General features: G+C 31.1%; 2 protein-coding genes across 2 annotated transcripts; one reads left to right on the plus strand and one right to left on the minus strand.

The window, feature by feature from the left end:
* The first annotated feature begins 100 nt into the window (after positions 1–100).
* LOC134283035 (cytochrome P450 2F5-like) lies at positions 101–2,976 on the plus strand. The gene is made up of 4 exons (XM_062765471.1): positions 101–687; positions 961–1,767; positions 2,076–2,175; positions 2,412–2,976. Exons 1-4 carry the CDS (start codon positions 264–266, stop codon positions 2,650–2,652), a joined length of 1,572 nt encoding a protein of 523 aa, XP_062621455.1. The 5' UTR covers positions 101–263; the 3' UTR covers positions 2,653–2,976.
* Positions 2,977–3,582: 606 nt separating this feature from the next.
* Positions 3,583–8,940, minus strand: LOC134283001 (gamma-aminobutyric acid receptor subunit alpha-2-like). The gene is made up of 10 exons (XM_062765423.1): positions 8,854–8,940; positions 7,650–7,685; positions 7,389–7,511; positions 7,035–7,232; positions 6,485–6,751; positions 6,217–6,372; positions 4,861–5,040; positions 4,688–4,735; positions 4,512–4,586; positions 3,583–4,162 (listed from the first exon to the last, which is right to left on the minus strand). The coding sequence occupies exons 2-10, from the start codon at positions 7,656–7,658 to the stop codon at positions 4,097–4,099; spliced, it is 1,122 nt and encodes a 373-aa protein (XP_062621407.1). The 5' UTR covers positions 7,659–7,685; positions 8,854–8,940; the 3' UTR covers positions 3,583–4,096.
* Positions 8,941–16,888: the final 7,948 nt, after the last annotated feature.

Consider the following 16,888-nt stretch of genomic DNA (forward strand, 5'->3'; position numbering starts at 1 on the left):
TTAACCAACGTTGATTTGTCTTTGAAGCGTTTGTAAACAATGTAAACAAAAAGCGGCGTTCCTTGTCTCTGCAAAAATCAATATGAGCCTTTATCCGTAACTTTGCAAAGGTCATTCAACGAGTTTTTGCAATTATATGGAAGTAAAAGTTGACTATTTTTTGTGGGAAAGATGTTTATCCAATAACTTCGAGAGATCGTTTAACAGTGTATTTATTTGCAGCTCGAATTTTCTCTGTTCCTGTCAAACGTCCTGAAATTCGCATGGAAATGAACGAAACCCTTATTGAGTCTGTTACGAACTTGATACTTTCATCAGATGAGATTTTCCAGTCGTATGTGACAAGATATAGCTTCAGAGCCCCAAACGTTGTCTTTCTATTATTGACATTTTGTGTTAGCCTTGTGTATCTGTGGAGAAAGCAACGAACTAATTATCCTCCAGGTCCAGTATCTTTACCATTTATTGGAAATTTAGAATTCTTTAAATCAAAATCCCATATACGGGTAGCAAATCTAAGAGAATTGTATGGAGATATTTTCAGTATTAAAGCAGGGAAATGGAACCTAGTTGTTGTGTGTTCTCAGGAAGGAATTCTAGAAGGATTGACAGATCCTGATAACAACTTTGATGGTAGACCAAATTTTATGGTTTTCCATAATTTGTTTATGGGAAACAGACAAAAAGGTATGGACATTTTCAAAGTTAAAATAGGTGTTTACTTTTAGCAGAAAAATTAACAGTAAAATACATAATAATAATAAGATTAATATATGCATGTTATAAATAATGTTTGCAGTTACAGGTAACACATGATCAGCATTATCAAATTATCCATTAAACTGATATTTATATACTTCTAAAATTCTTCATATATTTGTAAAAATTGGATCCCAACTTTTAGAGACTTTACAGATTGAAGTTCATGTAGAGTAATTGAATGGCAAAGTTTATTTTTAGGCATTTCTACAGCAGACTTTGATCTGAAAACTCAAATTAAGAGAGACTTTGTGATAAACAGTGTCAACAGCCACTGGAGCAATCATCCCGATAGAGGGCACCTGTCTTATTCTATAGAGAAAGTTGTAGTGAAGGAGACTCTCAGTCTGATGTGTTTCTTCCTGAATGAAGGGGGAGCCTTTGATCCTGCAGAGTGCTTCAAATTTGCCCACTTGCACATCATGATGACACTGCTATTTGAGGATGCATATAATGTAGATGACCCTATAACACATGAAATCTATGATTCTTTGGAGGACAGAAAAGAAGCTATGAAAATTCAGTTATATAATTACTTTCCTTTTTTGAAACCCTTTTTCAAACAACAGATTACACAAGTTCAAGAGAGAGCTGCTTTGTTGACTAAATTTCAACGAATTCTTCTGAATCAGCACAAGGACTCGTACAACCCGAATGATTTACGAGACTTTGTTGACCAGCTTCTGATTTTTATTGAGGCTGGCGAGGACAGAGAACTGTTAGATTCGGATGACATGGACTGCATCCTCCTGGAGTTGGCAGGTGGTGGCTTTTCTTCTGTGCCAGCCTTACTGACCTGGCTGATGGGATACATGGCAGCTTTTCCTGATGTTCAAACACAAATGCAGAAAGAAATGGATGAAGTTGTTGGTAGGGAAAGGTTTCCAACATTAGCTGATCAACCTTTCCTACCCTACACAATGGCTGTTATACTAGAAGTACAAAGGATTGTCACTCTGTTTCCATTTCTTCATCCACACAGAGCCGTAAAAAACTGTTTATTTCAAGGTATTTACCACTTTTAGACATAGGATGTTAAATAACAAAATCTGATTATAAAGAAGTATGTTGTACAATTAAACTGACTTAGGCCACACCAATAAAAGTGATTTTAAACTAAACTACACAAATAATATTAATTTAAAATTGCACCTGAAATTCCAGACTTTTAACAACTCTGCAAATCTGATTTTTTCAAAAAGCCCACAAAAAAAATATCATTATTTTTACAACTTTTTTTTTTAAAATGAACAAGAAATTAAATTGGTGTGGCCTTAAATCATTTTATTAAACTTTAATTTTGTTTTTTATTGAAGGGTACAACATTCCTAAAAACACCATTATGATGTTCAGTGTTTGGAGTCTACATCATGATAAAAAGCTCTGGAAAAATCCCTCCAAATTTAATCCATCAAGGTAGAACACACATTCATATTGAGCGGTATGTAATATCAACTGGATAAAGTTTAAGGTTTAATAAGGAAAATAGAAGTTTGAAAATCCATATTATATTACATAATGTAGAATTTAATTCTTTGTTTCAGCATAAATTTGCTGATTTTTTCCTCTTAAATATTTAATGAATATTGATGCATTGAAAAATCTGGCCTGAGAAAAAAATAATCAATGTGATCTTTTATTTTTTTTTTAAGATTTCTAGATTCCAGTGGTGGACTTCACATTCCTGAGTTTTTTATTCCCTTTGGACTGGGGGACAGGCGGTGCCCCGGGGAAAGCCTGGTTGAGGTGGAGGTATTTATTTTTTTCACACACATCATGCATCAGCTGTTTGTCAGACCAGAGGGGACCACCCATTACCTGGAGTCTACCTATCAACAGGCCGTCCAGCCTAAACCCTTTAAAGTCAGAATTATTAGCAGGGAGGAATACTAGACAGCTTATAGAGGTTTGGTTTGTAATGATAGAATTATCACTAATTTTTGTGATTTGGAGATAAATACCTGTTACCATTGATAGTGAATGAATTGTCAGGATTATTCAACAGTAGTGATCTCAATATGTTATCAATATCGCCAAAATTGTATTTTCAATAAAAATTATGCTTACTGCCTGGTATCAGTATCCCATTCTTTGCTGCTCCTTGCAGTTTGTAAACAAGTCGACATGTGGCAGTTCAATTTTATTATTAAATAGGACAATGTTGAGCCTTGAAGATATTTTCTGAGAATATAAAAATATATAATCAATAATTTTGATTTGTATTCTGTCATAATTTTAATTTTTAGCACATTTGTCCATGTAATGACACAATGCATGTAAAAAAAAAAATAGAAGTTTAATTGAATGCTAAAAGTTTTCAACAGTGTTTATTAGTTGTTATATAGAAAATAAACATCAATTTAAATGATGATTTTTCTAGAAAAAGAGTACATGTATTTAAAAAAATGTTTAAAATTCCTTGTCATATATGTTTCACAAATCAGCACATCATGCATTTTCAATGTAGAGCTGAGGTAACATATCAAAAATGCTGCATGTGATTTATTAACCCTAGTCAACCTTATTTTATTGTATATTATTCTGTGCTTTTTATGAGAAGCTGTTTTTTTAAAAACATATTTCTTATCAATTTACATATTTTGAAATAGTACCATATATGATATATACATCTTTTGAATATGACCATTGTCTCAAAATTGTATTAATACGTGTTATAAGAATCTAGTGTTTTTTTTTTTTACTTTGTTTTCTTATATTTACGGTACTTGTTCCATTGTATTGTTATTTTTTTGCTTTTCTATTATGTTTAATAAATCTTAAAATTAAGCCTTTAGAAAAGTATGTATAAGAGTGATACCTATGTCTACTTTCAAAGAAAATAAAGTTTTTTTGCCTCATGAGACAAATACAATACAGGTACATGTAAATGAAGACAACTAATATTCTCTGTGCTGCTAATGACAGAGGGTAAGTCATAATTTCCATCAAAATCATACCTGGGTGACAAAGCTCTTTAGCATCTTGTTTTGTCTCATAATATCAATATTTTATTTGGAATTTTTTTAAAAATGTTTCAAAAAACCGGAACGGGAAAGTGACCACTTTTTTTTTCGCTAACAGTAAACTTGGGTTTATTTCAATTTCCGCAACACAAGACTTCCAGTTCAAGTTGAATTTTTCACTACCTCTGAACAGAAGTTTCAGTTTTTTTATTGCATATCACATAAAACATGAGCATATTCACAACAATGACGAAATATTGAGCACTAAAGAAGTCAGTCCATGTTTCTATCAATGAAACCTTATGTTCTATTGGTAAGGATGGAATGAATTAATATGTATCCTGTAAAGCTTTTGGGATGACATCGCTGGGGCATCAGGCATGCATTGGGGACACAGTTGCTGCCGTACCAGGGGTTGTGTAGGATAACCCGGCTCGTCTCTAAAATAGTATCACACTTGGTTATATATAGTATTGAAAACGCATATGCTAACATGAGAAATAAATCAATATGTTTGTTTAAAAACAAGTCTTACACATGTATCCAAGGCTTGGTTAATATACGAACATCTACATTTCTAGACCGAATAGATGTCTTACTTTAGACATTTTACCTATTCAATAATTATTCAACATAATTAATATAGATTTTCAGCAAGGCTTTCTAGAAATCATACAGTATTCCCCTTAAAAACATTTACGTTTTAAAATATATCATAAATCTGATATACAATAATTATAAAATTTGTATGTTTACATTAATATTCTATTTCTACTGGTATTGTTATACCTTGACGACGACTTTTTCGTGGTCTTTTTCCCGGGAGTCCTTCCAATGTCCACCCATCAATTTCTCAGCTTTTTCCTGTAAGTTAAATTTATTCAGATTTAACGAGGATTATACTCTGAAAACTGTTCTGTCATATATTATTAAAAAAATATTGATATGTGTACAGTGATACTTACCTCATACTTGTGTAGTTTGGTTTCTAATTCATTATTTCTTATAACATACTGAAAAATATACAAGAAAAAAGAATCTTTACCACTTTTTTTTCATTTAGCTGAAATTAACACTTATATTCAATCTAATTATTTTATGTACATGTACTTGTTTCTAATGGATTGTTCGGACTTACAGTTACTAGAACTAGGATACCGAAGACGAGTAGGAATACACCGTAAGAGATGAGGAAGACCACAAAAGCCCAGTTATCCATGGTCTCCTGAAGAGATTCATCGTACTCAAATCTTGTAACAAGTGCGTGCCATGCCGTCACCAACCAGTTAAAGAACATATTGGTAAGAATGAACTTATCCTACAGTCAAAGAGATACAGTGTAAATGGCACCAATACAAAATTTTAAGAAAATATCTTCATGTACATGTATATATTACATACCAAATTCACTAAACAAGATCTAGACATAGTTTTTCAGTTGATTACACTAATTAATTTAAGCTACATTCACATGTGCCTATTTACACACTGTAAACAATTTTTATGATATATATTAAAAGTTTACACATGGGTGTATTTTAGCGCATATCATTGGGGGGAGGGGTATTTTTTATCCCCCCTTGCAAAATCTAGTCAGACTTGGTGCAAATTGCGTTGATTTTGTCCCAAATTTAACGCACTTTTGTCAAAGTGCGTTGATTTTGTCATAATTTTAACGCATTTTAAAAATCTTTTTCAAGATGCGTAATTTTTTCAAAGTGTGTTGCCACATGTGTATGTGGTCTTACTCAATTTTGTGCTAATTTACAATTGTTTGTTGCTTGTTTTAAGAATTATAGAATATAGATAGTTAAAATTGATTTGGACTATATGCGCTTTTTTATATACTAAAACTAGTGCTATTTTGCCTTAAAGTATGTGAATGTTATTCACAAGAGTACCACTTTTCCTCCTCCCCCCCCCACCTCTTTACCATGTGTTTGACTTGTACATTATAAAAAGAAGGGTACTCAGCAGGTGTCAAAACAAATTAATACTTTCACCCAGAATTCAAACATGTACTATCATGAACGATTGACTTAATATGTTTTAATTAATAATTAGTACTTGTGAAATCAAATAAAATTCAAACTTTCAATTAGATTAATTAATATAAGTGGCAAAACTTATTTTATGAATATTAATATTCGTTCCCCATTTTAAAACCTCTAATAAGATTAAACATCTGAATATCAGAATTACACTGAATTTGAAAACGTCGTCATGTATTAAAATGATATTCGATTCCTAAAAAAATATACCGTAAGTTACTGTTACATTTATTGAAACTGTTGCAATTTCATTAGAACGCTCAAATTTTAGTACCTAGACGACAAATTTCCCGAAGGGAATAAAACTACAAAAATATTTGCTTTTCAATAATTTCTAAACAAAGAATTTTTTTTACTTTGCCATCTCAAAAGCACTTAAATCATACATATATGTACCGTACTGATATATTTTAATTAAGCAGACTTGCATTTATTGCACTTACAAGGCGGGTATGATATGATATCTTTGGGAGATTAGCATTTGTCATCAACCTAAATGTAACTGCCGTCAGCATCAATGTTATGGATAACTGCAATCGGTTTTGAGGTAGTTTACGACTAACGGCAAACGTCGCGAGAGAAGTGGCACATATGAGTGTCTGTAACAATAAAACAAATTTCAAAGATAGAATGTACATCAAAATAGAATGGTTATATAATGATACATTGTATTTCACAACAGAAAGACACGTGAGTAGTTTTTTGCCTCACCATAATCACGATAACGTTCCATACGAAGAATCCCGCGCGTCTGACCGCGCAGCAGCCGACAGAAATGCCCGGGAACTTGGCGTTGACATTTCGTTTCTGTGAGAACAATTTAGTTTCTGTATAAGGAACAAAGTCTACATAGTCATAAAGTGACCACTCCTGGACATCCACAAAGCAAGACACATTAATCGTACTCAGTTCCTCTGTGTCTTCCACAAATTCTAACTCACTGGCGGGAATTTCTGACGTTATAATCAGGTTCAAATACTGTAAAAAATGATAACGTTTGTAAGTAATACTGATAAATCAACTCAGCTCATAACATCTGTTAAAGAAAACATCCCCTCTTTCATATTTAGGAATGAAACAAAATTAGATAATACAGACATCAAAAGTAGACGAGAGAGTGCAAAGGACAAGAGGACCTAGCTGCAGCTAGTTGATTTTTGCGCTGCTTCTTTTAGAAAAACACAAAATCAAAAGATATCTCAGCTTCTTGCATTATAAATTTTATTTCACACATGAATAATAGTTTGCAAATCTGCTGTACCTGATGATCAAAAGGAAAATCCACAAGCTCCAGTTTCTCGGAGAAGTTTCCGCTTAGTTTTATCTTCTCTACGATATATGCCTCCTCATTGGGACCGAACGTCAACTCTTTTAACACTTTCTTCTTTTTTGAGTCGATCACGTTCTGAATTGACATTTTAGGATCCCAGTAATTGTCCAATTTTGTGTTCCGAAGATGCTACCAAAAAATAAACCTGTTTGTATACATTTCATAGAGACAATGCTAACAAGCACATTCATTAGGAATATATAAGACATAATTTCCTATGCTTTGTTTTCTTCTTTTAATCTCAAACCTCTTTTAAAAGACCCCCCCTCCTCCACAAACACATACTTGACAGAAATCCAGAGATGGTTCCCTCCATCTTGCTTGGACAAAAACGTCTGCACAGTATTTTTCCTTCACTGTGTCGATTTCGCCGACTTTCAGAAATACAACACGTACATAAACCTTTCTCTGTAAATGTCACATAGTTCTTAAATCAGTTATAATATATATCATCGATCGTTTGAATTTGACAGCCTGAATAAGTGAAGAGAAGGAAAAAAATTCTACCATGCAGTTAATGGTAGGTGAAAAAATGTATATACTTACTTTTATCATGCTTTTAGCTTAAGCCAGATGTTCTGCCTGAAATTAGAATATATGATAATGTTTAAATTATAATATTTACATTCAATGATATTAAAATATTATAAAGAAGATTAAATGGTGGATAAAATTAAGGCTCGCCTACATCATAGAATAAACGATGTTCCTTTTATAAAAGTGAGTAAGGTGTTTATATCAAAGATGTGCATGTTTAAGAGAGCGTCAATGTTTGTTTCATCCATTCAACAATGCCAAAAAGATTTTGATTTAAGAGGTTTACTTAGACTTTTTGTATGTGTAGAGTGTTGACTTTTAAAGCAGTCCGTATATGATGGTTTATGCTTCAGAATATATATTGTTCTCTGCTGAACAGTCCGTTGCATTTATTAGAATCGAATAATAATGAAAATGATTAAATGCAGTCCATTCATGTCTACGGTGGTATATTTAGGACACGCAATTATTTTTTTTAAATACCAGAAAAAAATTATCTTGTGAAAACGACATAATTATCTTGTGAAAACGACTTATTATCTTGTGAAAACGAGATAATATCTTGTGAAAACGAGAAATTATCTTGTGAAAACGAGATATTATCTTGTGAAAACGAGATAATATCTTGTGAAAACGATTATCTTGTGAAAACGACTTATTATCTTGTGTAAAAGAGATATTATCTTGTGAAAAAGACATAATATAATAAAAATATTATTATATCGTTTTCACAAGATAATATCTCGTTTTCACAAGATAATATCTCGTTTTCACAAGATATTATCTCGTTTTCACAAGATAATATCTCGTTTTCACAAGATTATATCTCGTTTTCACAAGATATTATGTCGTTTTCACAAGATAATATCTCGTTTTCACAAGATAATATCTCGTTTTCACAAGATATTATCTCGTTTTCACAAGATATTATGTCGTTTTCACAAGATATTATCTCATTTTCACAAGATAATATCTCGTTTTCACAAGATGATTATGTCGTTTTCACAAGATAATTTTTTTCTGGTATTTGAAAATAAAATAATTGCGTGTCCTAAATATACCACCGTAAATGTCATTGTATATACAGCGCTTAATATTTTTTTTTTATAAGATCGCAAAAATTGTAGCTTATTTAAAAATAACCTCACGCAAGATTACACAAATGTGCATATAGAAATCGGTGTGTGCAAATAAAGGTGTTAAATAGACTTACCTTCATTAAAAAGCTAGCATCGTTTGTCACTTCCTGTATGCTTGGATACAAGTGATCGATTGAGTTTACGTTACAGTTCATTGACTTGGAACACGGATCAAATATGTTTGCTAGTTCTTTTAAATTAATTGTTATGTAACTCTACTTGAGGTAGCTTAACCCGTTTTCTATTATTCGTCCCACAATAATCTCTATTGATTTTTAAAATTAAATACTCTGTAGATTTCCCTAATCTTATAACCATAGAATTTTTTTTTCAATGAGAATAAAAATTAAATTTAAATAACTTTAAAGGAAAATTGATTTTAAAAAAAATGCAGCGAGGTCTTTTAAAATTCATATACTCAAACTTTTGCAACTTGCAAGACTCCGTTGAAATCTTTTTATCGTTTAAACAGACCGAAAAATTCCAAATCAAAGAATTCACACAAATCAATTGTAAATTGTAATAATTCTGCGGTTGTATGGGTTTCTTAGTTTGTGATGCTTTTATCAGAAATGGATCACGGCCTTGCCTAGCATCGTAGCACTTCTTCAGATTTAATAGCATATGTAATGAAATATTCATGCTAATGTTACAGACAAGTGGATCAATTCAATGAAATGTAAGTAGAACTCAGTCGTTGAAAGTAAAGAAACAAAGAAATTTTTAATCCCTTTTTCTGAAGTACCACAACATAGTTACTATCTCAATATGAGGAGCGAATTATTGACATCGCCTGCAAACTGCGGAGGTAAAAAAAAAAAGAAAGAAATATGAAGTCCGTCCTCTCTTTGACCACGCTTTCGGCCGGTTTTGTCGCACAAAAAATGGTTTATTTCATTTTTTCAGCTTTATAACTTACTATACTAGTAGCTTAAAAGGTGAAAATCGAATCCATGTAAAACAATACCATTCTAAATGACATAAATGGCATGGAAATTTAATACCTGGTAGCATTTTATGTTCATAAAATTATAAACGAGATACATAAAATATTGTTAATGTAGAGAAAACACTAGCTGATGCACTGATATTGTAGATACAAAAGAAAAATATTTTTGCCGGCCAAATTTGTTGAACTAAACGGAAATAAACAGCAATGATTTTAAAAACCTAAAAATAATGCTTGATGTAAAAAGATAATGAACAGAAATCAGGCTCAAGTCTATCGAAACAACACAAATCGGGAGCAAATTAAGTAAACACGGACCTCTAAAACCTCAAAGGTTGGATCACGTGCTATGGAGGAGTAAGCATTCCCTGTGGACCGTCACACCCTTTGTGTGCTTCTTGTCATGATCGTGTATACGGAATAATCCGTAGCTAGTATTAAAATAATGGCATAACAATTATTTAAAAAACGTCAGTCAACATTTGACTTATGATAAATTATAACTCAGACAAGATTATTGTATCGACCATTTTGCGAAATGTTGACTTTATACGAGACTTTTGATATCCTTGTTTCATAATTTTTTTTCTTCAAATCCCGAGCTTGATTTTTCAGAAATTGTTCGCGAGTAGGCCATGCCAAGCTTTTGCGTATCGAATCAACTGGGAGATGTAAACTCTATGCAGTTCCTGTGTCAATGGTTTTTTGCTCCATAAACAAGAAAAGTTCACGATAGAAAGTTGAAACCTTCATGTTTATCATTGTTTTATTGTTATGTTTCCATGAGTTTTTTTTCGAGGCAAATACTAGTATTCAAAAATGAAACAAATATACAAGAATCTGTGGTATCTTTTATTTCAGTTAAAAGGGATGTATCGAATCAATATAGAAATATCAATGAATTCTAATTGATAAACCGCCATCTAAATATCTATTTTAGAATTAAAAGCCACAGACGTATCCTTTCTTTTCATGTAGATTTGCAAATGAATTTTGCTTCATATGAATACAAAAAGGTCTGATTATAAAGGGGTTTTGCTTTGAACATGTTTTATGGAATAAATCAAAGGGATTGAAAACAAGTTCTTACAACTTACGAGTTCCTCTCCTTAAATATAACTACTAAGTATATGTCATGCAATGGAAAAACATGTAGTACATAGAAATATCAATTTAAAAACTTATACAAGGGAGAATTATGTTCTAAATCATAGATATATATTTTCAATAAGAAACTCATGCATCTTTTTTATTTTCTTATCAAGTTTGAAGTACTAAAATTGTGTATGCAATCAGAATGTTTTATAACAAATACGAAGTTGTGTAAGAAGTGTTATCAGACCTATTTTTGTATTCATATGAAGCAGAATTTGTGCACAATCTTATGCGATTATATATAAAATGCATTATTTCTTTAAAAATCTTCTTCTCTACTCCTGGGTATTAAATAAACTAAGTAAGGACATGGTTATGATGAAGAAGAATGCCTTTTCAAATTTGTGAATTTTAAAAAGACGTTAATGGTAACAACCAAACTATATGATAAACGTGATGACTTTAACTTTTATATTGTGAAAATGCATTATTTCTTTAAAAATCTTCATCCTGCATCCGTGTATATATAAGTATTATTTACTTACTAAGTATATAGTTATATGACAAGAATGCTTCTTCCAAAATTGTGAATTTTGTGGCCCCAGGGTCAGGGGTTCTGGTGTTTTTACGGGGCTCGATAATTTTTTATATAGAGAAAATGCAGAAATTGTTTGAAAATCTTCTTCTCTGCTGCTTTATTATAAACAACGAAAAGTTATTTAACTGTAAGTATATAGTTATGATGACTTCAAATTTAATTAATTAAAACAAAATTGTGAATTTTATGGAAGCCATGAAAATGTTAATGTCACTGTTCGATCACGAGTGTGAATTTTAAAAAGGGCTGGGCTCTATTGATTATATAGTGAAAATAGATTATTTCTTTAAAAATCTTCTTCTCTGTTCTTGGGTATTTAGTCAAATAACTAAGTACATAGTTATGATGTTGAACAAACCAAGTGCAAATGACCCCAGGGTCAGGGGTTCTGTTGTTAGAGTTGTCGTTTACTCTATTGGTTATATAGAGAAAATGCAGAAATTGTTTAAAATGTTTGTTTCTTAAACAACATTCTAAGTCTTTATAAGTTTATTTATCGATTGTTTTGACAGATGAACTACCTATATATTCTATGATACGTTCCTTTGCGGTAAAATTATTCCTGGACCAAGGGTAACGGATTGTATGTGTGGTAAAGAGAAATATATTTGAATATTTTTAAAAATTCTGAATTATTACTGATTAAAGTCTTTTTGAAAAATGCATTTATTTGACATTTTTCCCAAATTAACATAAAAGTGCTATGCACTTTTATTAAGTAACCAAACTAAACATGCTTAGTGTATAGTAATGATTAGCAATGGAGCCTAAATTTTTGAAAATTGTGAAATAATATAAATAAATTTGACATTCAATTTTCAAAACATGCAACCAAAGTCAATCTATTGTAAAGTTGTTGTGACGTCATATGACGCCGTAGTTACGTTATGTTGCATTTCTATAACAATGTCCAAATTAAAAGGGACATTGTATGGTTATGACTTATTGTTATAATTTTTTGTTTTGACTTATTTGATGAATGTTTCGTAGCTAAATAATTATTTTAGCGTACTTTTTAAATAAAAAATAATGTTTAGTCCTATTTTAACTGTGATTTTTGATTGACGAATTGTAGTTTAACGTCCAGCACTACGGAAGCCCTGGAGGGACATTGACTTACTTGTTATGACTTATTTGTTATAATGACATTTGTTTTGAATTTTTTTTTGATTATAAAAGTGTTTTGCTTTGAACATGTTTTATTGAATAAATCAAAAGGTGATTGAAATTTTTACTGTTAATTACACGCCCTTGAGAGATATTGACTTATTTCTTATGTGTTTTGACTTATTTCTTATGTGTTTTGACTTATTTCTTATGTGTTTTGTTATTTCTTATGAATTAACTAAATTCTTGTATTTTGAATTTGTTATGACAATATTAATTTAAAAAGTTATAAAGTGAGAATTATGTTCAGAAAACATCATAGATATATATTTCAATAAAAATGAAATGCAGTGATTTTTATTTTCTTCATCAAACTGGAAGTTACATATAAAATTGTAATAATGCAATAAGAATGTTTTATAACAAATAAGAATATTTACTTTAAAAATCACAACTTACTGGAGTTAAACTACAATTTGTAATCAAAAACCACAGTTAAAATTGTGACTAAATATCATTTTTATCATAAAAGTAAGCCAAGCAACAGGTTTTCAATAGCTTTCTTACACTTAACATTTAGAAACATTCACAACAAATAGGTCAAAACAAAAAAGTTATAACAAGTAAGTCATAACAAGTAAGTCAATGTCCCTCCAGGGCTTCCGTACAGCACAGTTGTGATTTCTAAAGTAAATCTTATTTTTGTTGTTATAACCTAATTCTGATTTCCTAAAAGTTATTACTTGGAAATTCTTTAAAACTTCCAGTTTGCATAACGATTGAACAGATCATGAAACTATATGATAAAATATAAATAAATTTAACTTTTCTGAAACTGTCATGCTTCCCTTACTTGTGCATCAATATACCTTCATCACTGCATTTTTTGTGAAGTTTATATAACAAATTATTTACATTTAAACAAATGAAATAAGTCAAACACACAATATAAATAAATTTGACATTCAATTTTCAATGACATGCAGTTAACAGATAAAAATTCAGTAATCACATCAGTACTGTACGTTTAACTACAAAACTACAATTAATCGTGAATAGTCATATGACGAACTAACCAAAAAATTCAAAACAAATAAGTCAAAACAAATGTTATAACATTTCTATAACAATGTCCAAATAGCGCCTATTTTTCCTTGTAACACGAATATAATATATAAAAATATAAATATAAGAAATAAAATATCATTTTTTTAGAGTTTCATTGGGTTGTGACATGAAGTCGGTACGTGATCAAATCTACTATATCGCCCTTCGGGCGTTATAGAATTTGATCACGTGACCGACTTCATGTCACATCCCAATTAAACTCTAAAAATGTTATCTTATTTTTTAAGTTGATTCGATACGCAAGACCATGCTCTACTTATGAACAATTTCTAAAACGAGGTAAATTACTGACAAACAAGTTAATGAAACAAGAATATCAGCAGTCTCGTTTAAAGTCATCATTTCGTAAGTTGTTTGGTCGATACAATGACCTTGTCAGCAAATACAGTTTATCATTGAGTCAAAAAGCTTACTGACGTTTTTCATACTTATTGTTTGTCCATTATTTATACAATGAATCCATTACGGATTTTCCCGTTATTTCTCGATCATGACAAGGAGCACATGGCGGTGTGACCGGTCAGTAGGGGATGCTCACTCCTCCATGGCACCTGATCCCATCTTTGATGTTTTAGAGGTCCTTGTTTGCTGTGCTGCTGTGTTTGCTCCAAATATTCACAATAAAACAATTTATTGATACTGTTAAGCTAAAATACATTGTATTTTACCACGAAGATGAGAACCATAACTAATATTTATATACTCAGTAATTCCTATTCTACTAATTTGAATGTTATGAAAATGTTCAGATCAGACTCAGCAATATGCAAATGCATGCTCCGAAACTAAGTTGTCTTTCTTTTTCTTTGTCATATATTTGCATTAATCGGATTATTTTATAAACAGTCAGAAATATAGTCAGATTACCTTCCGCTTTAATTGACCTTTTGTACACGTTATAGTATATGCATATAGGTATTCGCACAAGCATTTTTTAGGTGTCTCAGGTTTAAGTTTTTGAATTTTATCTATATTTTCCATATTGATCAGAGTAGCATGGAAGGTGCATCTAGTATATTTCAATGTATTAGGTGTCAGACGCTGCATTTTCAGCCGATATATATTTCATGATGACCAAGTTAATGTTTTTGGAGAGGATTTTAGCAGCAGGTTTCATTTACAGTTAACTCTATGTGATGGATCCGGCATGCATACTACAAGGCTTGCAACGAATGCTAACCATATTTGAGATTTTTCCAGCTAAATGAACAGGTTCAGGGGAGGGCTCATTCCAAAGTAACCATAAGTCCTATGGTGAATGAAAACTTCATGGACGATGCTTTTGATTATGGACACTACCAGACTTGCTTCAGATGATGTCAACTTGCATAGGGGACTTATCCAGAGATGCACATAAACGCATTTGATTTAGATGCTGGTTCATTTTCTACCGTTTTTCGTTGTTTTTATATTAAGATGATTTTAATACATGGAAGAGTTTGAGCTAATTTATGGCACAAATACATTTTTTCGCTTTTTTGTATTGAAATTCAATGTTGATACAAAAAATTACAAGTTTTGGAAGAATGCAAAAAGGCTTGTTAGATAGGAAATAAAAAATACTGACTTCTGTCAAAAAATGTTTTAATGATAGATGATATTTGCTAACAAGGTCATTTTATCAACCAACAGAGCTAACAAAATCCTGGTTTTGAACGAGGCTATTGATTTCTCGTTTTATCAACATGTTTGTCGATAGCCTGGCTCATTTTCGGAAATGTTCGTGTGTAGAAAAGCTCTTGCGTATTGTATCAACTCGTAAACATAAACCCCCTATACGCAGACTATAAGGTATATTATTGTTACATAAGTTGAGAAAAATGACAATAGAAAAGTAATCACATTAAACATATCTTTTTGAAGAAAAAAATATTGAAATTTGAAACAGATTTTTAGACTCTGTTTTATCTTTCATTTCAAGTTTACTGGAATAAATTTTCTTGTTTCTTAAAAACTTATAACAATATTAATTTTTAAATATACTTTTTTGGATTGAAATGAAATGAATTTTAGAAATTAAAAAAAAATATTTGTGGGAGAAACTTGATTTCACAAATAAGACCCTCCAATTTTAAATCCTGTATTTAGTTTTTTACAATAATAACTTCCAACTTAAGTTGTGTAATTTAGCATAAACTGCAAGAAAACACTTTAAGATACTGCGCTGCTCCGACCTACATTTAGAAAAGACTAGGTTAAAATAATTCATAAATATTTAGGCCGACATTCATGATAACACATAAAACAATCTTTCTTACATTATTTTAATGGATGAGCAACGGAATATTTAACATCATTTACAATCATTAGTTCTAAACTTGTACACGTTCTAGTCAGTGTGGTCTTGTTCCTGGGCTGAGGGAACTATTAACGGGATAAGCAAGACAGCAAAAGACTAGAATTCTAGTCCCCAGATTTAAATATGGCTCTGGTTTCAGAATCTGTCACCAGCACATTTATATATATTTCGGAACCTAGTGACAAAAAGCGGTTAATTAAAAAACAATAAAATGGCGCCTTAAAGATTAAACCAGAGTTTTCTTTACGTAGCCAGGAGTGAAAAAATGTTAAATTTTCAGTTTTTATGCGTTCTCCTTCAAATTTTTAGGTTCCACTCCTAAGTCACCAACGAAAGTCAATGTATGTTTTGTTCTGACGAATCGGGAAATACAAAAGTCACCTGATATAATTTTTTTTTCGATGAATTGACGGTCTAATCATTTGAAATTTTCGTTTAATAAAAACGTAATTTTGGTCGATTATGTCCGGGAAGAGAAAAAAAATGATGATATATAGACTCTAAAGAAAATGATAACTTTATAGATAAAATCTAGTTTGCTGGCTCAAGATTGGGGAACTTCGTGTAGCCAAGTGAAAGTAGCTAAGCATGGTTCCACAATTTAGAGGAATAATATCCTGTATTTAAATACTTTTATTGAAAAAAAATTGCCCAAAACTTTAAATAAATGTGAAAAGTGTGAACTAAGGGTTTATTCCTAATTATTTCAACGAGCACTGACAATACAGATTATCATTTTTTTGGTTCAGTAATGAGAAAGTTTATAAACAAAAATAAAATAAATGTAGCATTTTGGTCCAAATCCTGATATTTCACAGCTGAATTCGCGACAGTATATTATTTTCGTAGAAAATGTGCCATAGAGTACATTTTTACTTTCAAAAAAGCCAATTGCAATTTTTCACACTGACCGAAGTAGAATACTAAGAGCTC

This window comes from Saccostrea cucullata, unplaced genomic scaffold (assembly GCF_032062105.1).
Source record: "Saccostrea cucullata isolate Sc308-1 unplaced genomic scaffold, CSIRO_AGI_Scuc_v1 ctg88, whole genome shotgun sequence".
NCBI lineage: Eukaryota > Metazoa > Mollusca > Bivalvia > Ostreida > Ostreidae > Saccostrea > Saccostrea cuccullata.